At 40.9% G+C, this 25,088-nt stretch overlaps 1 protein-coding gene across 1 annotated transcript in view; it reads right to left on the bottom strand.

Moving 5' to 3' along the window:
- Window positions 1-12,378: 12,378 nt before the first annotated feature.
- The window catches only part of ACOT13 (acyl-CoA thioesterase 13), a 52,008-nt gene continuing 39,298 nt past the window's right edge, over window positions 12,379-25,088 (bottom strand). The window contains exon 3 of the mRNA XM_078687951.1: window positions 12,379-14,235. Coding sequence (XP_078544077.1) covers window positions 14,079-14,235 — 157 coding nt within the window. The 3' untranslated portion in view covers window positions 12,379-14,078. The remainder of the gene's footprint in view (window positions 14,236-25,088) is intronic.

The following is a 25,088-nucleotide window of genomic DNA, read 5'->3' as shown; positions in this document are numbered from 1 at the left end:
AATGTAATAGATTTGTGAAAGCTCGGCACAACGTTTTGTTTTTGTTTTGTTTAATGTATTCAGCTACTACTGGTAAATGAAAAACAACATACTCAACTAGATTACAGTAACAGGAAACACCTGAACTGTTTGATAATTGAAACCCTACCATATGTTGTGTTTAATCATTGTTTATCTTTTTAAAAACCTTTTTAGATACTTTACTTTCTTTTCTAAGTTTTGATTTACTTGTAAGCTCAGCACTTCCTATAACTTCCATGCTTCGCAAAATGGGATATAGACCCAGACGCGAGGCATACAGCTCTCTCAAACGATTGTATTCTATCACACATGATGTACATGATGTGTCAGCATTCACTTTGTGGTCATTAAACTGAAGAAGGTTCAATCCTGACAATGATCTAACCTGTGATAAAGCAACATAAAATCTGCCTTCTTTGAAGACTGTGTGACCTATATTTATCATTGCTGTATCCAAACTTAATGTTTCAGAATTGGGAATGGTGACAGCATTGGCCAAACACAGAGGAAACTGTTGTCTTCTCACATAAAGGTTTTTTAGCAACAGAAAACTAGGAGTGTATCTTTCAATTCTTTGCGCTCTTCATTGTGGTTAACTTTTATAAAAATATACTTATATTCTTCTTTATTAGAATATGTGATGAAATCTATCAAATTTCCCATTGCGCCATTGACTAATCTCTCCTTGACATTGAGATTTCAAACCAAATTTTCTCTGCAATTTGTACACTGGTTTAGAGAAATTTCTAAACTAGCTGTACGTAAATGTATGTTCTTTAGTATTCCAGTTGCTTTACCACTTAATGTATTTTCTCTAGTATTGCAGTTGCTTTACCACTGTTTGACATAGTGGTAAGTTTAAACTTTGATGTTCCATTTTATCTTTACTATTAAGATTTACAATAGCTTATTTTTCCTTATGGAGCATTTCTAAATTAAACTGAGTGCACTCGTCTAATTTTGGCGTCAGGCACACTATCTGTAATTCCTATTCTCATGACTTTTAATATATTGTCATACTCCACATCTGCAGCCTGTCTCTTATTTTGAGTCAACTCAGCAAACTGAAAATGTAAACATATGTTAACATTTCCAGTACTTCTTAAGGACTTTTTGGGGTTCTTCATGAAGCAAGCAACCTGTTACAAACCGGTTGACTTATGACTGGAGTCAACTGTAAAAGGTCACCAAAAACTATGATGTGCTTACCACAGTCAGTTCTGAGGACCTATGGCATTCTCAGATGAATGAAAGCTAACATTAAATTTGAGACCATGCACATCTCATCAATAATAAGGTCTGTCAGTTTTTTAAGAACCCTGGAGAGTTCATGACAAGCATCACCAGGCAACTTCACGTACTCTAGTTTGTTTTGATGTTCCAAAGGCAGCATAAGTAGTCGATGCAATGTGATTCCTTTATTATTGTGAGCAGCTAGTCCAGTCACCACACATGAAAGAGCACAACTAGTCTTCCTCTGAACAAATGCAGTCACAACTTTAATCAGAAACCTTTATCCTGTACCTGCCTGACCACTGTCACATAGAAGTGTAGGTTTGAATGTTGTACGTGGCTATTCAGACTTCTCGTGTAACAATCTATGTTCTACTGATTTACCTATTTGTTCAAAAATTACTAGCTATTCTTTGTTAAGTTGAGCTATTAAATGTTCTAAATCAATGCTGTCAGTCCTCACTTGACCAATAGCACTTTCCAATTCATTCACAGATATAGCTGCCTCATTCTCAATGATAGGCCGGCCCTGGGGATTTTGACTATTAGGGCCGGAGCCCTGGCTGCCTTGTGAACTGTCCTTTGCAAACTCTGTGACAATTGCTTCCTCTTGTTGAATTTCATCATTCAACATTTTCAGATATGTGGGAAATACTGCACTTTGAATATTATCTTTAACTGCATTGAAGGCATCTTCGTAGCAGCCATAGTGAACTAACAATTCATCTTCAGAACACCATGGCTTAAAAGGTTGTAAAAGCGCAATCTGAAAGAATTCTCTTTTTTTCAATTTTTTGACAGCTCAGGTGACAATGATTAATGAGACTTGGCTTTGCGTCTCTCACTAAACATACATTACAGCCAGTCCCTCCAAACTTTCCTTGTTCAATATTTTTTCATCCACATTATTTCTGTATGTAAAGTACTGCAGTACTTCGTCCATCATTTTTCTTTTTAGTTGGTCAGTGCTCTCTAGATCAAACTGGGCAAATTCTCAATTTCAGGAAATAATTTCAATACATGTTTTTGTGTTGATGCTAGGCCTGAACTCACCCAAATTATCGATTTGGACTTACCATATAAACTAGCTGAACTCAGCTGAACACTGCCTCATAAAATCTAATTTCTCTGTGGGAAAACATCTTCAAACTGAAACTGTAAAGCCGGTTACTTAAAGACCTCTTTGCTGCTATATCTTCCTATACGTCCTTCATTTCTGTCTTTTCAAACGTTGTTATGTATGAAGTGATGTATTGAGCGACAGAAAAAGAACTGTCTGCTACAAACTGAATATCCATGTTAGTATTCCACACAGATAGGATTACAGCATTGTCATCATTGAAATGTTTTGATGTCTCACTTATCTTCAGATTATATGCATTTTAGGTGATTTACCAGTAACACTGTGTCTGACTGCAGACATAAAATTGTTCACTCTTCCTCTTGAGATAACTAGCCTAAGAAATCCAAAAACAAAATTTAGTGTAGTATTTCCCATTTGCTCTATATCTCCTTCAACAATATTTTCCATATTTATGGGACTGGAATCCCAAGATGTATTGCCTACCAGTTCTATTCTGAGATTCTTCTGGAATCTCACGTTATATAATGCTCAATAGATGATAACACTGATTCATCATTATCTTGTACAAACTTTAGTGCATCTTTCACCCACAATATTATATCAATATGTGGTGCACTTTTAGCTTGATATACCTTTCTCCAGAAAAAGTCCAGGCCTTCAGCTAGTGGTGTATGGCTTTAAAACTATGCATAAAGTACCTGCAAACATTTGCAGGATCAATGGAACACATTTTACCAGGCGTTTTAAAAATAACATGGCAATGTTTGCATTAGTTACCTCGGGAAAGTCATGCAAATCATCCCAAGCATGTTCTGCAAAGCTGAAAGTGACAAACTAGGTGGGTGCACTTAGATTGCATAACATATACTGTAGTTCCTTTTGGCGATGGAACCAGTATTAATTGGTACCACTTTCACAAGCTATGATGTTTATCAGGTTACTCTCTAGAACCTCTTCTTTACGGTGTACTTTTTCCACAAAATCTCTGGCAGTGATATTATTGAACTGTGCCCTGTTTTCAAAACTAGGCTACAGCATACAAAAGCACTAACAGATCACTGTCAAACAAAAGATGAAAAATTTTCTGAATATTTGACCTAAACAGGCTATCTTCAGAATATAGCCTAGTTGATGAATATACGGATGCAGGAATCTTTACTGGCAAGACCGGACTGGCCGTAGCGGGCACCGGGCAATCCCCCGGTGCGCCCCACGGGAGGGGGGCGGTTAAGGGCCCCTGGTGGCAGTTTTTGTTACAGGGCCGTTTTTGCAGCAAAATCGGCCCTGTAACAAAATCGTCCGAAAACCGGCCCTGGCAAAGAGCTCGGCGGCACCTCCAACCCACCGATGGGTGGGGAGGGGGGGGGGGGAACTTTGCCAGGGCCAGTTTTGGTTCCCAGTCCGGCCCTGTTTACTGGACATTCATCATAATGACCACCATCTCCTGTTGGGAACAAAATAGTAAAACCCCGTACTTATAAGATCTTTTCCAAAACACCTACTGGTTTTTCTTTTGCTTGCTTCATTTGGTACAATTCTAAAGCATCATCCATCATATCTCTCGAATTCATAGGATGGATGCTATAATGTTCATATATTTCTTGTGCTTAATGCAAGTTAACTTTTTCAAATTGACCAGAAGGTGCTAAGGTGGAAGTCTCTCTTTTGACACGGGTAATATGTCCCTCTACATAGAAATCTTTGTAAAACACATTTTCTAATTTAAGAGGTATTGCAAAGCTTTTGTAACCCAGTCAATACTTACTGTCAATTGTTTTATCTTTAATAGGCACTCAATTTACTAGAATAATAATAATAATAATAATAAGACCATTTCTTAAGCGCCTGGTTACACCTATGACGGTGTGTCCCCGCGCTGAAAAACTACTGCTCCCAGATGAAGCTAAAACCAAGATACACTAAAATCCTAGAATGTATCAGGATACATTTACTTGGGAAAGAGATGAGTTTTTAGATTTTGTCTGAATCTTCTTTCGGAGGGCTCCATCCGAAGGTTCAAGGGGAGGCTATTCCAGTGCTTGCTAGCCAAGAAGCGGAAGGAGCTACCTCCCATTCTGGACCTGGACTAGAACCACTAGTAGTTCTTCTTCTTCTTGATCTAGGCCTATAGTTTCAATATTCTTCTTTATATTCAAAGGCAAATATACAACTTTACCTTTCAGTCCTTTCAATAATTCAGAAGGAGGTAGTTTCGTATTTTTGGTATTCATTCTAACAATTGCTTGGAACGGATGCACTGTTTGTATGGGAATACGGATTAGCTAGCGCTGCCTCCAGTAGGGGAGGGCGTTGCCAAATAGCACTCCGTAAAATTTTTAATAATATTCAACTCTTGTATGTTTTTCCAAAAATTATTTCTTCTTCTTTTTAATTTTTCCATTTCATTACGCCGTATTATTTCCTTCAGTAATATCCATGTATTTTTTCTCACATTATTGTTTTATTCTGCCCAATGTATTTCGGGCTTTGCCCTTCATCAGGGGACTTTTATCTGAAAACAGAGTTAGCATTCAGCATAGTACTATTGGTACGAAAATAAACTGCTGTAAGGTGTAGTCGCACCTTTTCTACGATCACAATAAATGTCACACTTTGATCAAAAGTCAAAAAATCATTATAGGGCAAGGTCAATACCATGCTTTAAGATCATGAGGTCACGTGATGCTAAAAACGGGAGTTTGGATAAAGTTCATGCTGCATTGAAAGGGGTGGTAGGGACTTGTGGAAAAAATAGTGCACCAAGCATGCATGTTCAAGTGCTTGTATATGACTGGTGAATCGTTTAATTATCACAACCGGTGAAACAATGAACCGATAAATACGACATTAGTGATTGTCAATATTAGCCAGATGAAGAGTGACTTACGAGGTGCTCGTGATTTTAAAAAAAACGATACTTATAAAGACTTATAAGACGGTAACAGCGTGAAAAGTGACTTCCGAAATGCACATGGTTTTAAACGAGTCTTAAGAAAACTTACGAGATAGTAAGCTGTGGTAGTCAAACGTTTTTTCAAAGTGAAGTCTCTAAACAATGATAAACAAACATTGAAAACAGGGTAACGTTAATCTCCTGTATTTAGCTTCTACTGCGGTGTCATGCTATAGGTGAATGATGGTTTACCTATATATAAAATGTGAGACAATTATCGCCCATGGGTTACCCTCCTCGCGGTAAAATGCGGAGTATTCAAACTCTGTATAAACAATTGGAAACCGGGAAGTTTAAGGTCGTGTGATTCCAATACGGATATGGAGAATGAAAACAGACTGAAATGATAGTCCCAAATTGGAATGGTAGTCCCGAAATATTCCCAAAAAGGATCAGAGTTGTGTATTTCGCGCTTTAGATGGAAATTGAAATTTAATCCCTTGAAAAGATGAAAGTCATTGTGAAAAGTGAATTTGCGTGTGTAATAAAAAGCGAGTGTAAAAAAGCGAATATGATATTTATAGAACGTGGTGCTGAAGTGATGTGAGGATGTGAGTTGTGCTGAAGTGTAAAACAGTTAACTGACATCACTGATGACATCATCCATGTGACCATCTGATGCACCTCCTGACACACTAATATAACCTTTGATACACTCACTGTAAAATACAGACTACTATTTTCAATACTATTGACACACTAATACCAGTTACTACATACCCAGTCAGTGATTCCTAGGTCTACACACACACCTATCCATTCACCCATACAATCACTTATACATGCAGTCACTGATCAATAGAACACTATCTAATGCACTCATACACCTATATAGACATTGACACACCAGCACTCCTCCTAGTCAGTTATATACTCATCCTAGTCACTCATGCAAAGAATCAATCACAGTTCCATTTACTCACCTACACAGTTATACACACAATCCATTTATTCATACAGATAGTAACGCATACTTAGTCTCTTATAAATCACTGATACAACTATACACTCATACATATACAGCCACTCTCACAATCCCTGATTCTCACTTATAGTAATTTCTATACACCAACTCTCACATACACTGCCTTTTATATATGTACTTAGCTGGCCATGTGCACGGAGACATCCATTCACTCACCAAGACGGCCATACACACACTTACCCACCCATACATCTGTTTTCACATGCACTCTTAAACTCATACACCCTGTCAATCAACCCATTACACATCTATGCACAGAGTCACACACCCCCATCCAACCACACACACGTCTTGTATTTTAATGGAAACTGATTCGTACGACTCTGTACGATAGGAAGCTTGGAGCAGAAAGAAGGCGGCAATAGAAAAGCTGGTCACAGAAGACTAAATCAGTTTCCATTAAAATACAAGACGTCCACATCCTGGGGGAAGCATATCCAGGAGAGCTTGAACCATAAAGTATAAAGAGGGGACAAGAAGAATCGAATGAATGGAAGTTCTATAAAATGGATAGCACTCGAGATCAGAGGCTATAAACGAACAACATAGGCTATTTTGTGGAACCTCATGTAAAGCGCTCTCATACATTCGGGTCCAGCCAGCGCTATATAAAACTCTTTAAATAAATAAATAAAATAAAAGGCAACAGTCCTTGAAAAATTGTTCTTACAAGAGGATGTACTCCGGAATTTAACGCAGGAACCCCATACGACTCTCCAAACCGAATATAGATCCAACAGAATTTACATATAAGGACTATTTACAACGATCTAACAAGAGATAGAAATCTTTTTGTCTTGATAAAGATGGGAGAAGTGTGAAGATACCATAGAAACTAGTCGATGCTCTGTAAATGACATCTCTAAGGGTTTATTGCTTTGGTATCAGACAAATATAAGTTTGACCAGACTATTTTTACACTGATGTAGACGATATGTTCTCGCAAATGACCAATTTAGGAGTCTAGAATCGTGTTGTCTCTTGTTAATGTGGCTGTATTTCTATGCTGATGAAATGGTGAAATATATGTTGAAATGTTTATATGGAATGTGTTAATGTAATTTTTGGATTAATTTAATGATTTTTATGTGATTTTAATTAAAGAAACATTTCTGTACTGCTCTAACAGAAGTGTTAGATTTGTATTTAAGTTTCTACTTGTTCGTTGAAGCAAATGAAATATTCTCTTGTACTGATGTGACAGTCTAGTTATAAGTGTTAATAGTGTATAATCCATTCTAAGTGATTCCAAAGGGAAGCTATTTGAAACTAATTACTCGTGTGCAGGTCTTTCCGACAATTGCTTTGATTAACTGCCAGGGTTCAGATGGTGTCAGTCTTGTAGGTAGCCCTGAAGTGATAGATGGCCTTGAAACAAGGCAAAAAAGTGAAATGCTAGAGTTCTGCTTTCAGGCCTGGCAGCGGATCAAACTACACATATTACTGAAAAGTGCATTGATGTTTTTATTGACATATAGAAGGCAATGCAAGATGATTACTAGTGCCCTCTCAAGAAGGATACCAATTACTAAGGGAACCACTTTCTCCACACCTAGATTCCAAAGCATATTCAATGGGGGACCACCAGCCTGAGAGTAGGCTTGATGTCTTGAGGCAGCTTCTGATCCTTCATTCGAACCTCATCAGAGGAACCTTTCTCCTTTTGGCCCGTGGCGGCCAGCAGAGTGCTGGGATTGTAGATAGCTCTGGCCACAGTATAAACTGTTATGTCTATCAGGTGGAAAGCAACTGTGTGCAGGGATCCAGGTAAGCGCACAGAGGTTCACGTCCTCGGTCTGTATTACGTTAAGTGCCCTAGTGGTGCAACAGGTGTGTGCCTGCTTTGTATGTCCCAAGGGCACCTTGGTATTACAGGAGGGGCCACAGATGCTTTTGTGGCCCCTTTTGTGATACTGATAATGCTGGCGCAAATATGCACCAGCGCTATCTTGAGAGAGTGTTCCCTCATTTGCATTGAGACGTGGCACACAGTCAGCCCTCAGGAGGGGTAAGGGGCTCCCATGGACACCACCGCTACAGGCGGGTGCAGTCACTCACTCACTGCAATGAGACCCCTCTACCCTCTTGAAAGTACAGTTGGATTGCCGCCTGCACCGAGAAGCACAGAGCGACTTGTAAAGAGCTGCTTCGTATTTCACTTGAATGCGCTGCACTGAGGACAGCTCCAGTTTGCGGCTACTCTGAGGGCAGCACATTCACCATAACAAGGTGCACTTTGTCTGTTTGTGCCCAACGCATCTTTTGAAAGGTGTGCCATGGTGCAAACAGGTAAAGTGCGTCCTGTGAGTAATACGGCCTCAGGTAGCTCTTTTTGTAAACAAGGCAAACTTCACCAAGTTTGAGCGTAGACTTGTACCACTGCTATTGCTACTAGCTAAACAAAGTGTTGTCATGGCAAGGATGAAGGGCTCACCCCCCCCTGTCAAGCATTGGTTGTGAGATGCAGCCCTTTGTAACGACTCAGCTGATTGTTATGCAGCTACGATCTGACCGCAACCGGCCCAAAGACGTGGGGGCATCTGAATGATATTGGACATTGGGAGTCTAGTTTTGTATTGTATACCCTATTGATTAGACTGTACTCACCTAAACGTGATAACTGAGAGAAGGAGTCATTGCATTAGAGATGAAAGAAACATGGAGATTTATCTGATTGCTGTTGTTAGTTGTAGGATTCATTTTAACATAATAAATAAAGTTACAAAAAACATAATTCCTGAAGCATGGCAGGAGCCGACTTTGGCAGCAATCGGGTATGATCTGAAAAAACAGTGGCAGACTAGAGAACGACAAGCGAGTAATAGCATCACATCCCTTATAGATGTAGTAAGGAAGGCCCACTTAACAGAGCCATCGGAAATTCAGTGTGCTTTCCTTAAACACTATGAAATAATATAACACACTCAGCAACAGGTGGATATCACACGACTTAAGCACTTTTTAGGTAAGCTTTCTATTCCACAGCTACAAAATGATCAAGCACAAACTTGAGTAGCTAAGTTTTCTTTAGAAAAGGTAGAGAAGGCTGCGCACTTCAATGGTTTAATGATCATTTGCTATGCATCTAGATAGAAACTTGTGTTATTGCTTTGATTTATTATGTATATTCCAACACCAGGATAAATTTTATGTTACAGCCTTGACAAAGTCTAAGGGAAGACGAAACACGTGTTGGCTGTTTGTTGCTTTGGGAGATATCATCAAATAAGAAAAATAAAGAAATTTACATATTTGAAGAAACCAATTGATGTGGACTCTGTCTTCGGAAAAAGAATATGGGAATTGGGACAGTCTGTTCTCATGCTGCATAAATTGAGGAATGTTCTTATTTTGGACTACAACCTTGACAACAATTTAGTCTTCAATTGTCTTGATAGACTATAGGGTGTGCTGAATATTTTCTTCATTGTCTTGTAACTTTACAAAATAAAGTGCCTGTGCAGGTCATGTTTGAAGATGCTGAAAAGGCTTTTGATTTAGTGTGTTGAGTAAGCTTTTTCACGATTCTTAAGGAGTTTGGGTTTCCCCAAACACTTTATTCATATAACTCGGCTATATAAAGAGGCCACTGAACAAATAATCATTAAATCCAGCAATACCAGCACTTGAAAAGTAAACACGAGTGCGCAACAGGGTTGCCCCCTGACGCCAATACTCTTTGCCCTGTTTATAGAACCTTTGGCAATAGCCATCGGAATCAATAAAAAATTCCCTGGCACCAATTAGGGGGTTGTATAATATTAAATCATATGCCATTGATATTGCCCTATTTCTCAAACCTGAGATAGACATCCAGGAGAAAGTTTTTGAGATTTTTCAAGAATAAGGAGGTTATAAGATAAATAAGTTAAAAACAGAGATTTTACTATTTAATTGTGCACCAGACACCTTAGTTTTTTAATTTCATCCATTAATCGATACAAGGCATAAACAGTATTTAGGGATATATGTTTCCGAGAATGTTAATGATCTGTATACATTGAACTATGTCCCCTTCATTAACAAGATGACGTAATTGTTTGCAAAATGATCACACTTACCAATTTCGATAATGGGACGTGCTTCCTTAATTCGTATGTCTTTTTTGCCTTTATGTAATTGTTTGTTTTCTGCTATCCCGTGGGCTTTACAGATGACATTTTTGAAAGAGTTAGAGGGTCTGTTTGGGTCAATTGGGAACTTGGACGGCACAGAACTGTTTAAAGCTAAATTCCAACAACATTTTCAGCAACAATCCTATTTTCTGGACCCCAGCCTGTTGGCCAAACTCCTTAGGACCACTGCCCTCCCCGACTAGAAAGGTGAAGAACCTGGTAGTATGGACTGATGATACACTTAGTTTCAAGGACCAGGTGAACACCATGGCATCTACTACTTCATACATTCTCAGATCGTGTAAAAAAATAATGCCTCTACTACCTAAAGACGCACAACAAATGGTGGTAACTTCATTAGTAATGTCCAGATTAGACTATTGTAATAGTCTTTACCTCAAGCTACAAGAAGGATCAATGAATAAACTACACATTCTGATGAACGCAGCAGCCAGACTCCTTACAGGCACTCCTAAGTATGTATCGGTCACAGCGGATATCAAAAAACTTCACTGGCTACCAGTTAGGAAGCGCACCCAGTCCAAGGCTCTATGTCTGTTTTTCAAAGCTCTTCAGGGAACGGGGCCAGACTTTTTAAAACAACACTTCCGCTGGTACTCACTAGAAAAAGCACTCCGGTCATCTGATGCTAAATTGGTGAGGATACCCCTGATGAAATAAGCTAACTGGGGTGGTAGAAGTTTCATCGCCAATGCAGCCAAGGCTTTAAATACCCTCCCAATACATGTAAGATGCATGACCAACATGATGGCCTTCAGGAAGGCTTTAAAAACGAGGCTTTTCACAAATTAGGTCGCGCAATACACCAATCGCTTCACTCCCTGGGTGGTCTTCACAATAGTGCCAGGACACCTACAGGTAACAGTTGCACTTGACAAATGCAATTAACATCTTATCATTGGTGTCACCTACAAAACCACCCTCTGCAGAACTACACAAACCACCTGTAAAAACTGCCCCTAGGACATTCTCTTATGGATGGATGCCAGTTTTGTGAGGCTATGATGAAAAACGTATTTAGCTGGACCAAGACTCCTGCTTGCTTTGCTCATTATTGCAGCACCGCGCCTTCAACAGGAAGAAGCTGGGGAGAGGAATGCCGCATTCCTGGGAGTGTGCAGAAATGAATGTAAAATCTGTGGTTTCTGGCACAAAACATCCCTCTCCCCAGCATCACTGACCAAACGCGGCAATATACAGCTAAAAAACGAGTGTTTACTGTACCCCCCTTAAAGATCTAAGAGTCTGGTGCATCGAGGGTGAGGCACAAACACTAGAAACAGGAAGAGGAGCCGGCACAGCAAACTGGAAGCTGGGGTGCTGCCAGGCTAGCAACACGTGAAATGGCTGTGTGTGCGATCGCTCCGCAGCTGCCTTTTACACATGATGCTCTTCTCCACATACTGTTGGTACTAGACCATTACTTCTAGTGTGCTACACTCTACTGTGGTCATGAGTTGCGTCCATTTGGAAGCCTCATTAAAATTGGCATAGTTCACAGTAGATGTGATTGAAAATCGAAGTGGAAGCCACGGGACACCCCTCGTGTCGGTGGATGACCCATAATTCATCGTTCCCCTGGTGTTTGAATAACCTTTTACTCCAGCTTGAAGTAACTGTTGGCCAGCTTTCATAACACCTGAAATATTAAAGTAATAAAAGTGGCCACTACCAATAACTGTTCTCGTACTTTGGAATTCACTCTTAATAAGTCTCCACAAAACTCTCAACAAGAGCAACCAATGCGAATGAAATTGCTAAAATTATTTTAATGGTTTTACCAATCTCGGTCAATATTTCAGGATTTACTCTGCTCTACTTGCCCATTTAGACTATCTGTCAATTTACACTGTACGCCATTCTCTTTATAATACAAATTGCCAACCTGAATGCATCTCAGAACTAGATTTATTACATGCAACCCCGGAATTCATATTTGTTTCACGGACAAGTGAGACCACAGCAGTTTCCTTCAAATAACGTACTTTTATTTCCAATTTTCAAATTTATTAATAGTATGATAAGGTGCAATTGCAAATTTATAAAAACATTCTTCACACAATTACAGTCAACGGTAACAGTTAGAGAATAAAACAAGTCAACGGATTCATAACAAATGCACTTTAGAGGAGATTTCTTAATGCCATAAGAAGAATTATTGAAACAGTACAACGCAAAGGGCTTTGTGACGTGTTCACTGTTACGAAAATGAATAAACTCTATTTTGCCCCATTTTGGCGCTAGAGTTCTTACAAGTGGGTCTTGAGGTTTTGCACCAGGCAAAAATGGAGCAAACCTGTTTTGTGCTACGTCTGCTTTTGTGCACGGAAAAAATGTTGCATATTTACTTTGCCTTAAGCAAATTACAAGCAGTCTGTATCAATTCTTGTTATGCGAGTATCCTTGCAGGCCCAAAAGTGGTCCGTGCTTTTTTGCCCTCATGCAAAACTTCCTTATAAAAGCCGGACTATGATTTGTAGGTTTTTAACGACAACAACACATTGGTCTACTCCATCTTTTTATTCCATGGGGCAAAATTTCATACGATGTTGCCCAAAGTATAAAAAGTATCAAAATCAGTAGTTCCACACATGTCAAAAATCGGAATTTGAGCTCTGGTTAGGTGCAAACAAGTTACAGTATTTAAGTGGGGGTAAACCATATCTGTTCTTTTGCCACTAAAATGCGTTTTACCCTCCTCCGTGTTTATGAACATGGAGCCTAACAGTCAAGTAAAAGCCCTACAGTGGCCATGTAATCATTACCTTCAAGTCGCCCGCAAACACTTAGAGACAAATTGACAAAACGTTTTGCGCACAAACAAAATAAGCGCCAAATTGAAGCATGAATGGCAGATCATAATTCACAGAATTCGGACCGTCAAACATTTACATCGCTAGAAATAATGAGCCATTGTGGAAATCTCCATGTAATATGTTTTTTTCCACGCACTTAGTTACTTAACCGCATGCGTGCGGCATGATTCCCCCCCGTACGCTGGATTTTGCGAAAGCGCACTTTGCATGACGAGCTGGGCTCGTCATGAGCGTGCCAGGAGGCTACCTCATGACGAGCCCAGCTCGTCATGAGCGTCGAAGGGGTTAAGAGATACTTGGGCTCAAAACATTTAACAGATTCTAATGCTATCGGCTGTGCTTTGGCTAAGTCATCTGCTCCTAAATGTCTGCGTACTAGATCTTACAAGCAGAAATGAAATTATTTGTATCTTTATTTTCTGTTTCTTATTATTCTTTTTATTATTTTCATTTAATCTTTTGCAAAGGTTTTAATTAACTGAAACAAATAAACACTTCATACCATGCAATGTTCATGTTGTCCATCCAGTCTTAAGTATTTGGTTAAAGGAGGGACTGTGTTTTTTTCCAACACAATAACAGAGGGATGAACATAGGGAAGGAGTTAACACCCACATAGTTGAAATTAGCTTCAAAACATTTCTGATGTACTCTCACTGTGGGTGAAAAATTTAACATTTTTAATAATAGAAGCATCTCACACAGAAAAAACATAAAAATGCGAAAAAAGATCTAAACCAATCAGAGATAATAGGAGGAAAAACAATAAATGACACGCGTGGATCTGTCAAGGTTCATCTGAAATGCCAAGCAAGTTTTCTTCAAACTGAAATTAGAAATGTGCTTGCCATTACTTCCCAATGTGCTTTGTGTGTCTACCCTGTGCTATCAATTTCCCTGTAGCTTTGTCTGTGACATCTACTGTGGCAAAGGCGATGCTTCTTCCTTGCTTCAAAATCTGAGCAGTGATTAGCACCGAGTCTCCAATTTTAGCTGCATTCATGTACCTGAAAGAAGCAGGAGAAAAGAAAGAAACATATATGAATTTTCAGGTGTGATGTCACAAACGTAGACAATTTATAAACAATGTACTTTTATAACCTATTATCTATACAATTTATTTATTTAGTGTTTTCTATAGCGCGAACATGACCCAGCGAGGGGTATCAGAGTGCTTTACAGAAGTATTTCAACATTAGAACCATTTAGAACCATAAATTGCAAATTACAAACACTTTACAACAGTACACTTCAGGGAGGCGTATTACTATATCGTACAAGTAAATAGTGTACGATATTGCTATGACATCAGTTCTCTCTAGTAAGTGCATTAGTACAATTAAAAAGACAAATAACAAATTGATTTTATAACAAAGTACATAGTTACAGGGTATACTGAATCATCCCAGGAATAATTTGTAGTGTTCAAGGGCATACATGGTCATAGTTTTATCAATAGATCACGGGGAGCCATGTTTATCCTTGGTCCCGTAATGCATAACAAAATGTCATCATCTTACAATTCAGCTGGGGGTCTACTGGATCAAAACCTTTAAGTGCAGCTGATCTGCAGGACCGAATGCCCCGGTTGTTAAAAACTGTTTAGAGTGAGTATAGCCTAGCATTAGGGCTGGACTGTACCTTCCAAGGCAGGTCTAAGACTCATTTCCATGTTTTGGTTACCGCTTAGAGAGGCAAAGTAAGCAAAATAACGACAGACTGGAATGTGACTTGGTTTAATTACCAGCGCAGGTATATGGATTTTTTGAAAAATAAACACTTGTCCAAGAGACAAAATATTACAGAGATCTACTTGTCCAAAATTAAAATCCAGTTGTCCCAACTACTGTGTAAACCCTTTAAAAGGGTTAGCACTCATGCATTTGTAGTCAAATGCGAGTTCACATGTATGCTAGCACTCATCAGCTTGTTCACCCCCAACTCTTCAATAGTGAGCAGCCGTGCAAATTCTTTGCCAGCAGCTGATTGCCTTCTAGTGTCTTCTCGCCACTGGTGCTAAACGTGGTTCCATTCTTTTCATTTCAAGTGACTCCATAGCTTTCCACTTACTTATAGGGTCTATCTCCCTTCATTCATTCTCTTATCCCAGTTAAGGTGTCATCCCTACTCATCTTACCACAGGTTCCATATTCTCTTCTCATTCACTCTCACTCAACAGGCTTCATGTACCTTCGACTAATCTCCCACTATATGTACCTTTGTTGTCCCAGTCTCCTCTCCTCACCTCTGGTTTCATAGTCCTTTTCCACTGTCACCACCGGGTCCCTTCCTGCTTCCTCTCCAATATCTCACCTTAGACTCCAAAACCCCTTTTTCCGCTCTTGTCGACTCCCTTGCCCTCCAATGTTTCACAACAGGCAACCTATAGTTGATCTGTAGGTGGCTAGCAGAAAGGCTGTCAGCAGTCACCACTTCCTATCCTCAGTCCCCTTGCTTTCTACCCTCCAAAAGATCTGCAAAGTGCCCCACGTAATCACAGTCCTAGAAACATCCTACAAAGAGACCCACTGGTCAAGGTTGGAACATGCAAAGCCTCATTTATGCCACTGATGCAGTGATGGTAAGATGATAAAATGTAAATCAGGCCAAAATTTTTGTTTCAATAAAGTATAAACACATACAAGTAGGAGTTTAGTGTTACAACAATTTTAAGGATACCCAAAGCATAAACTAAAATGCAAACAGAATTAACACAGAGGAGGGTAGTGATCAAGAGGAACGGGTGTAGCATCATAGCTGGAGAACACATTAGTGGTGGAAAAAAGCATGCGGAAGGAAGGTACTAATAGTGCAGTGAGTGCAAGGCTTACAATGTGGAAAGGTGTGCCAGGCGGAGTAAGGCAGCAGAGGTGACCAGTCAGTTGTACGATTGAGCTGAGGGGCTGGTCATGGAAAACAGATAACACTGTCAGGGCATGACAGAGATGAATGGGCATTTCAGCAGTGTAGTGGCAGCATCAGTGGGTGGAATGCCAAGGACACGTAGCTGGCACTGAGAAAGAGACTGGAATGTCAGCAAGCTGGAGAAATAGAGAAGAGATTCTCCTGCATCAACTGGTGAAATGGAGCCCCATCAGGCAGGAAGTAGGGTTGACAGGACAACCGAGACCCAAAGGGCGATCACATGACTATACTGAGGGAGCAAGGGAGACAGATGGGAGATTGCAACTGATTGGACCCATGTGTGACCTGACTAGAACAGCAGCGACAGAGTGAGGAAACAAAAAGGTGATTGGTGGAATGCTTGAAATAATCTCAGTGACTGGTCCGGGTTCATGGTCTTTTTTTACGCAATATGCCACTCTAGACAGAGGAGTAACACTGAAGAAGACAAGGAGGGTGTACAAGAATGGTTCACAGGTGCACAGCAGAAAAGGGAAGAGGGAAAACTGACAACATAGCTCAGTGGTAAGACACACCGCTGACATCTGGTGGGATATGCAGGTCCATCATTAAAATCCCAAGCAAGGGAAACTCCATGTACCCTCCGTTCCAGATCAGCAAATAGAGCACAATCAAGCTGACCAACAGCTGTATTGGGTATATATAGTGCATTGAAACATCAGATATGTGTTAGAAAGCGCTAAAAACAAGTTGTTAACAAGTGTGATAGATAGAAAGGACAGGGCTCGGCCTATGCCAGGATAATATGGGAAACCTCCAGCAGAAGGGTAAGTGCAAGGGGTGGGGCAGAGTTCATGAAGAAAACTAAACCAGTAAGACAAAAAAACACGCAGATTATGAACAGCAAGGAACAGGACAAGTATAGGAGGAACGAAGATCTGAGAACAGAACGAGAGCAGGTGGCTGGAGCACCGCACAAAGGAAGAGTCCAGTATCACTGCTTGTGGTCGATGGATGCACAGTAGAAGAGCCAGACATGGCCTCCTGGCCAGATAGCTCCCAAGTGCAAGGCTTGCTGCTAACATGCGACGTGATCCAATGGTCTTGATGAAATACCAGCACGCAGACTCACAGTCCAACCTTCTGAGGGTCAGTAAATGGAGAACCATTTTACTGAGAGGCAGTAGAAAATTACATATAGTGTTTAGAAACGGCAAAAGTGCTATATGAAGCACTCATTTTGTGTATTAAAGAGGCAGGGATCAGGCAGATGGCAAGGGCACAGCGATATGAATGAGGTGATAGATCTTTGAGACAGTTAAGTTTAGTGTTCAAGGCGTCAGTAGAAATACTACAATAGGTAGAGGAAACAAAGCTGATTAGATAAACAAGCATTGGCATCGCCAATAGGTTTTACCATTGTTTTTTAGCCCCCTTGCACAGCATCTGGGATGCTGCGTAGCGTGGCTAGAGTAAAATAAAAAAGAAAAAACAATTGATGCAGCCGCCCACATCATTTTGTAGAGTGTAAAAGCAAACACAGGGGAAGATGGGGGTCCGGCCAGCACTCAAAAGCTATATGTAGAGAGCGTAAGGACGGGGACCCAACATCGGGGGCTGGTGAGTGGAAGAAATGAGGAGAAGCACGTAGGTGAGTGCAATGGAGTGGGGGCTGTGACAGAGAACAATGCAGGGAAGAGAAGTATGAGATAGACAGCTCCAAAACACATACACTCTCATGAAGTGCTCAACACAAAAGAAAAAAGTAATGCTTGAAAAGCAAACAGTGGAAGCAGAAATAACAGCCAATCAAAGTGATGGTAACAAGGCAATGCTCCACAAGACAAGCTGGGGCACAACCAACAAGCACATGCAGAAGAGTGCCAAGGAAAGCCAACTAATGATAGGCATTGGACGGGCTCCAAGCCCCTCTGTTCTTGGTATATGCCTCGCAATAGACAGTGCATGCGCTGTCTAATAGGCTCGACCTAAACAATTCAGATCTTGGAGTGCAGAGGAGAAGGGAAGTGCAGGAGCTAAGAAAATTCCAGCATAGAGTGAGAGCAGGTGACTGAGCATTTCACAAAAGGTAAGACCACAGCTGTTCCTTATGGCCCACGCATGCAGAGTAGAAGTGCTGAATCAGCAAAATGTCTCAATGGGTGAAGGCTCAACAGTGATGTGGCGTGATCTTCTGGTCAGGAGTTGAAATCCCCGCAAGGAAGACACAAACTTTCATCCATGAAAGATTGATAAATGGAACTTCACTGAACAGCAACAAAATCTGTGATTTATTGAATTCAGAAGCAAAAGAAGTGGGGTAAAAGGAGCCAAGTTAAAAACAAATTACTAGTATTATCTACAAGGAAACATGAGGAATTTAAGGGTGTAGTGTATGGGCAGAATGGTGAAACAGCCCAAGCTCGATGAACAAGAGCAGAAAAGATCGAAAAAGAAAGCTAAGGCTGCATAAACAGGGGGTATAGATGAGACAGAGAAGGATAGTGCTGTAAAAACAGCAAGAGGGAAAATGCTGATGCACGGAGGACAGGTGGGCAGGGGTCACAGCAGCTGGAAGTCAGGGTGCAAAAAAAAAATGTGTGGAGGGTTGGATTGAGAGCGGTTGAGGCACTATGTAGGAAGTGAACTATGGGGGGGGGGGGTGAGGGGGGGGAGTGGAAATGCAATGGTTTAGATACCTTGGCCTCAACATAACTCCTACGCTTTCCTCCTGGTCCCAGGCTAATTCGCCTCATCTCTGCCACTCCATCTTAGCCGACTTCCAGAGGTGGAAATCCCTTCACATCTCCTGGCTGGGGGATGTAAAATTAATAAAGAAGAACATGCTCCCGCGGATCCTTTATCTCTTCAAGACCTTGCCCACGTTGATTCCGCAAGATGATATTCTGCGTTTAAAATGCAACATCCAAACCTTCATTTGGAATGGAAAACGGCCCCAGATAGCAAACACCCTGTTGATGCTCCAGCGGGAAAGGGTAGGCCTGGCATGCCACAATCTTCTTGAGTATTACTGGGCATCCCATCTGTGTTATGTTTCCGAGTGGGTGGTTCGAGAAATTGAGAAGCACTGGTTCCACGTGGACCGAGCAGTGACGTGCTGGCCCTTGTAGGACATGGCATAATGCTTACATCGCCACCCCCACTAGGACAGTACTTGACATTTGGCACAAGGTGGCCCTCAAGACAGGCCCGACTACCTTCCCTCCTCCGTACACTGCCATTGTACGAAACACCGACTTTCCCTCAGCACTTTCACCCCTCTCTTTGTGCTTATGGTGCGACTGGGAATGTTGGACGGTCCACAACCTCTTCACAAAAGAATTCATAAAGACTTTTGACCAATGTAACATTAAAAATATATTAAGTTTGATGGTACCTAATATTTGTTCAAGTGGCCTTTCATCTCCTCCCCCAGGCCATCAGGGCCGAGTAGAACGGATCATTTGGGACCGATGATGAACAATTATTGATTTTTTACAGACTGCACACTGGTGGTGCAGGAGCAACAACCGTTCTCCACAGATTGAAATGGAAGCTAAGGCACCTGCAACCTAAATATTTGACACTTCCCCACAAAACTGAAACTAGGGTCATAGGGAGGTCAACTGTTTTTGATCATGCAGAAGAACGGGCGGCACAGAAAGGAGTGCAGGCTGGCACTCCATCTCACGGGAACAGCAAACACCCTGGCATCAGGAAATGGACTTGAGGCCCATGGAAGATTACTAAACAGCAGACAAAGATAGAACAGCTAGAGATGATGGACTTGGCAGAGGTGATGCGAAAAAACAAGGCTCCTAGAATTGCAAGTGATACAGACACTCAATGATTAACAATGATGCTGATTTACAAGAAATGAAGCCACAAGTTCACGAGGACTTTTTGGTAACCCTCTTGACGGACGACATAATAAAACCTGGATTCAACTGAAATCCTTTATTTAAGTTGCACTCGAGGATTCTTTTTAAAACACGGAGCATGTAAGGCTTGAAGACCCAGCAACTAGCTCCCTTTCTAGCACCAGGCATGATGGTGGTGTCCCAAGTGTGGGAAAACAAGACTCACCCCTAAAGATTTTTTCTCAGGTCTATTTAAATCCTGACCTCGATTTACTGTTTTTTGTTGGAGTTTTGTGTAGCATCCCTCATTGTGAATTATTTTTTATCATGATATAATTATTACTGGTGTGTGCATAGTATTATAGTTGAATAGTTGGGCCAAAAGATCTCATACATTTGTGGCATGGAGTTTGGAACCCTCCATGCAATAGTGTGGGGAGAAAAGATTTTGAGGGGAGATCTAAATTTCGAATGTATGATTGCAGATACACATTGTGAGTGAAAGAACGGTCTCAATTTCCATGCCTGATGGGACTGGCTGTTATGCTAAAGCTCATTACTGAAATGTACCGGGATCATGGGGCTGAAAGTAAATGAGATACTGCATTGTCAACACTGTGTTATTATGGAACTTTAATATCCATATAGATAAAATCAAGCAAGTTTTGCTCACCCAGTTTCTCCTCAGGCATTAACCAAAGCCTTTCTGCTTCAGGAGAATCATTTATTGGGGAATGAATACCAATGTATTGACAGGACAAAATACATATTGATGGTGTATGCAGGGGTTACAAGAGGACCAAAAGGTCTTCTAATATATTCACATAAATGGGTTCTCTTTCAGGTGACAAAGAAATAGTCAGATCCCGAGGAATAGGTTATGTTAGATCAAGGGTCAAACGGGACCGAGACATTATGACTGTATTATATGTGTATGCTCCGCCCAAATTTCAGGCTGTGTCTTGGCAAGATATTGGGCATCTCCTAACTAAGGCAACATCATTATGATTATTGGTGGTGAGGGGGTCAAGGGTGGATACACATTCTGTGGAGTGGAACAGGCACAAGCAATGAAGCCATATTCCAGATCAACGGGTCTGGACAAATTGAGCACAGTGATTGATTCGAGGGACATGAGGAAATAAACGCATGCACAAGACAAACATTACTCTTTTTACTTAGGTGACTCACACCAAACACATCTGTATACATTGATTATTTACATCGCTAATGACACTCTTACAATAGAAACGCAGACTTTTTGCTTAGGGGATTTCTGACCACTGATGTTTCATTATGGCATTTCGGGGCTGTTGGTGAAACATAGTGGGCCCATGGCACTTATAATCATGGAAACCAGAAGACGGGGATGTGATTGAGCACATTTGCGAAATGACATTCATTATTTTAAACAAAACAGAGGCTCAGTAGGCTTTAGGTCGTCATCGGGGAGGCATATAAACGATACTCTGGGGCATGGGGATGTCCCAGATTTTATCCAAGTAAAAACTGAGAACTAAGTAAACCAAGGGCTTAGAGGAAGCTATTGGCAGGGCTGTCTCCCATATGTCACCATTCCCTAAAAAGTTTGAGAAACAAATACACTGATGTAGTATGAATACTACCAGACAACACCATCTCAGCACACAGAAGAGATTTTCAGAGCAGGGCAACAAAGCTGGCGTAACACTATCATGGTTGAGCAAGTTTGAAGAAGCTAGTAGATGAATAAGCCAAATTAAAGAATCGGAGTAGATTTTTGTAATGGACGATCAATTATAGGGAGTAGTGTTTTGAGAATACCATTCTGGATTCAACACCACCACTACCATTAGGAGTCCATGTCCAGCGAGATGGATCTCGGAGTGTGATTTCTGAAGGCTAGAAGAGAGTATACACACAATTTGCTCAGTTGCAGGCAGGTAATATCCCGACTGGATAGAGTGCAAGTGGATTTTTAAAAGAAATTATTGAGAGTCAGATATTACTGGTGCCTCATGATGGTGTGAAGTCTCATGAGGTCTTGTTGAGAGATATGAACCAAGCTATTAACACACCGATATGTAATTTAGACCAGCCGGTGACTGCGTTCCAGATTTACAGGTCTATTTTGTGGCTTAAAGTGGAGACAGGGATTTTGGCAAGACTACCTTCAAATCTCCTGCTGTCCATTTCAGCAAGGGTGATACACTCACAGCAATTGGGTTCTATGAAATACAGGTTACTGACTGAAATTACACTGTTTGGATAGTGGTCTTCATGAATCCACTAACATGAAGGGCCCTCTCGCGATATGGGCCTTGGAACCTGAGAAAGCCTTTGATTCAATACATGGGCACTTGTTTTTTTTAAGAACCGCTTGCGCTTGGTACCTGCCAGATATTCTTGCCAAGGATAGCATTGGTGTATGCAAAGGTAACAACAAGAGTTAAAGTTAATGGGAAAGTGTACAGCATATGTGAATTGCAGGGCGGCATGTGGCATTGCTGCCCCCCTCTCCCAAATTCTTGTTGCCCTGGCCCAGATTGCTGGACGAGACATGACTCAACATTTAATTGGTTTATGTGGGCGGGTGTACTGGGGGACAGATTACAGAAAGGAATAGGTGTGTACTCTCGGGTAAAATCAAAAGCAATATTTGTCACTGGTGTGCACTCCCTTTGTTTATCCTCTACAAAGTGATTTCTCTAATGAGATTTCTTTCCACCTTACAAAATATACCAGATTGGGTACTTGACACATATTTTAAGAAAGTGGATGCTACATTTGTACCCTAGTATGGATTTCATAGGCCTTTCAAATATCCTTGCTGAAGTTATTTCAACTGCCGATGCAGATACATATCTTCTTGCCTTAAAAGGGTACTAATGGGCAGCCAGGTGGTACAGGGAAATGAACTGGCATATTTTTTCCATTAGAGGAACCCACGATTTGATTGGATCAAATCGCTATGGGATGCTTAACTTACCAGCTCAATGTTGATGGAGAGGGGGAACCAACAGCTATGGTGATTGAAATTTGGAAGAAGGCAACAATGTTGATGGGATGGGCATGCAAAAGAAGTAGGAAGACTGCACTCAGCTATGCCAACCTCAACAATGTATAACACAGTTTTTAAAATACAAAGGGTCAAATAGCTGCCCTAAAACAGAAATGGATGAAATTGGGTGCACTGAAAGATACAGATCATAAAGATGCATTAGCTCACCACAGCAAAAGTCGCTGTACAATCAAACTTGACAATAATTTAATTCAAGAAGGTACACAAAGTATATTACCACATGGCTAAATTGTTTCGGATGGACCCGGTTGAGGGTGTGTGAACAGGAGGAGTGTTCCTTTTTTTCATACTATATGGGGATGTATAGCTATTCAAGCACTCTGGATAGAAGGGCATGCAGAATTACTGTACATTTTTGGCCGACAGTTAAGCCTCAGTCCACAGCTTGACAACCTTGGGGAGTGAGATAGGACGACCTGGCCAGATATAAGATGTTTTGTGCCCGTGGCTTATTGCTACCTAGGAGGCTCCATATATTGATTGCTAGCAGGGAAACGACTTGCTCATGGGAATAGAGAAAAACATCTGTGAAGGTAGGGGTTGTCTGTAAAGTGGAAAACGGCGTAGGAGCCAATGAGAAATGCTTTGGAATATGTATGTGAAAAACGGATGCACGGGTGGCACATAGCGAATGTCAGATCATACAAGTTGCTTGATGGAGCGGATGATTTTCTGATGATGATATGTTTTTTTGCGGAGTACTAAGATGCAAGTCTCCGGACTGGGATAATATGCCTAAAAAGGCTACATGTAGTATGAAAAGGGTGGACGAAACAATACATTTCTGTCAATGTATTGCAATTACTTTATTTACGTGTTATATTATAATCTGGGAGTTTTAAACTAGAATGAACAGTAAAAAATAAAAATTAAACAAGCATGGTTGGAACCCCCTTGTAATGTTTCCTTGAGTCTCTACCTTGTCAGTACATTGTAAGCTACCCTACAAGCAATTCTCAACACCTCACGAAAAAAACAAGCATTTACAATGCAACGGTTTCGCCTTTGGAAAAGTTAGAGCTATTGGCATTGTAAATGACAAAATTTGTATTTATGTGTTGGTTTTGAAAACAGGTAAATAAATGGCATTGTCATTTACATTGCCAATAGCTTAATGTCTAGCAAACGTGAGACCTATTGTACCCTACGGACGAGCTCAGCAGACAGCAATTACTACCACACACACACCCAGAGCCACACACACAGACACACCCAGAGCCACACACACACCCCAGAGCCACACACACCCCCACACACACACACACACACACAGCTTAATTTTTTGCGACACGGTGGGATTATGAACACTAAAGTTGTATTTCAGAAATTAGCACAGATGTCTTCTGCTTATGTCAATACACAGAATTTTGAAGAAAGGCCTCTAAGTTTACACAAGCCCGCGGGCTGCTGGTGTAATAAGCTGTCTCGGTCCACCTAATAATGACTTCATGTAAGCAATGAGCCCAAGTGGGTTGTTGGTTCCTGACCTCTTGCCTTCATCTCCTATTTTTTTAAAGTAAAAGTGGCAATGAACTTTCTGACGCGGGTCAGCGGAAAAATGACAGCAGGCTTTCAAACGAGGAGCTTTATTTGAACTCCCTGACAGTGACAGATGACTGCAATAATCAGATTTCACCATATGCCATAACAAGGTGTATAGTTAACTCACCACTTAACACCTGAAAATTGATACTTCTGAAAAAGAATAAAGTGCGGCTCTGTTAAGTTCCTTCCCATGGCTATCTGTCGTCTCCCACCGTTCCCCCATCCCCTCCGCAATTTCCTCTTCGTCTTCACAAACAGATCAGCCGATTGAGATAGACTTTGCGACTTTACTCTGTGGACACGAACGGATCCCCTCCTTGATGAACTGGAACCTGCACCCCCACCCCCAGCGCCTTGAGACCCTTACAGGTGAGTAGTCGCGCTCAACAAACGCTTGATTGATTGATTGATATACATCCGGTATCGCATACTGTAGAAATGATGTCAAATAAAGTGCCTTACTTTTTGCTCACCAAGAGGAGTCATTGTTTTCACTTCTAATACGGTTAGTCCTAAACTGTACAACGAA

The sequence above is a fragment of the Lissotriton helveticus genome, chromosome 4_1 (assembly GCF_964261635.1).
Source record: "Lissotriton helveticus chromosome 4_1, aLisHel1.1, whole genome shotgun sequence".
NCBI lineage: Eukaryota > Metazoa > Chordata > Amphibia > Caudata > Salamandridae > Lissotriton > Lissotriton helveticus.
The sequence above is the reverse complement of the archived record's forward strand: the minus strand, read 5'-3'. Positions and strand labels throughout refer to the sequence as shown.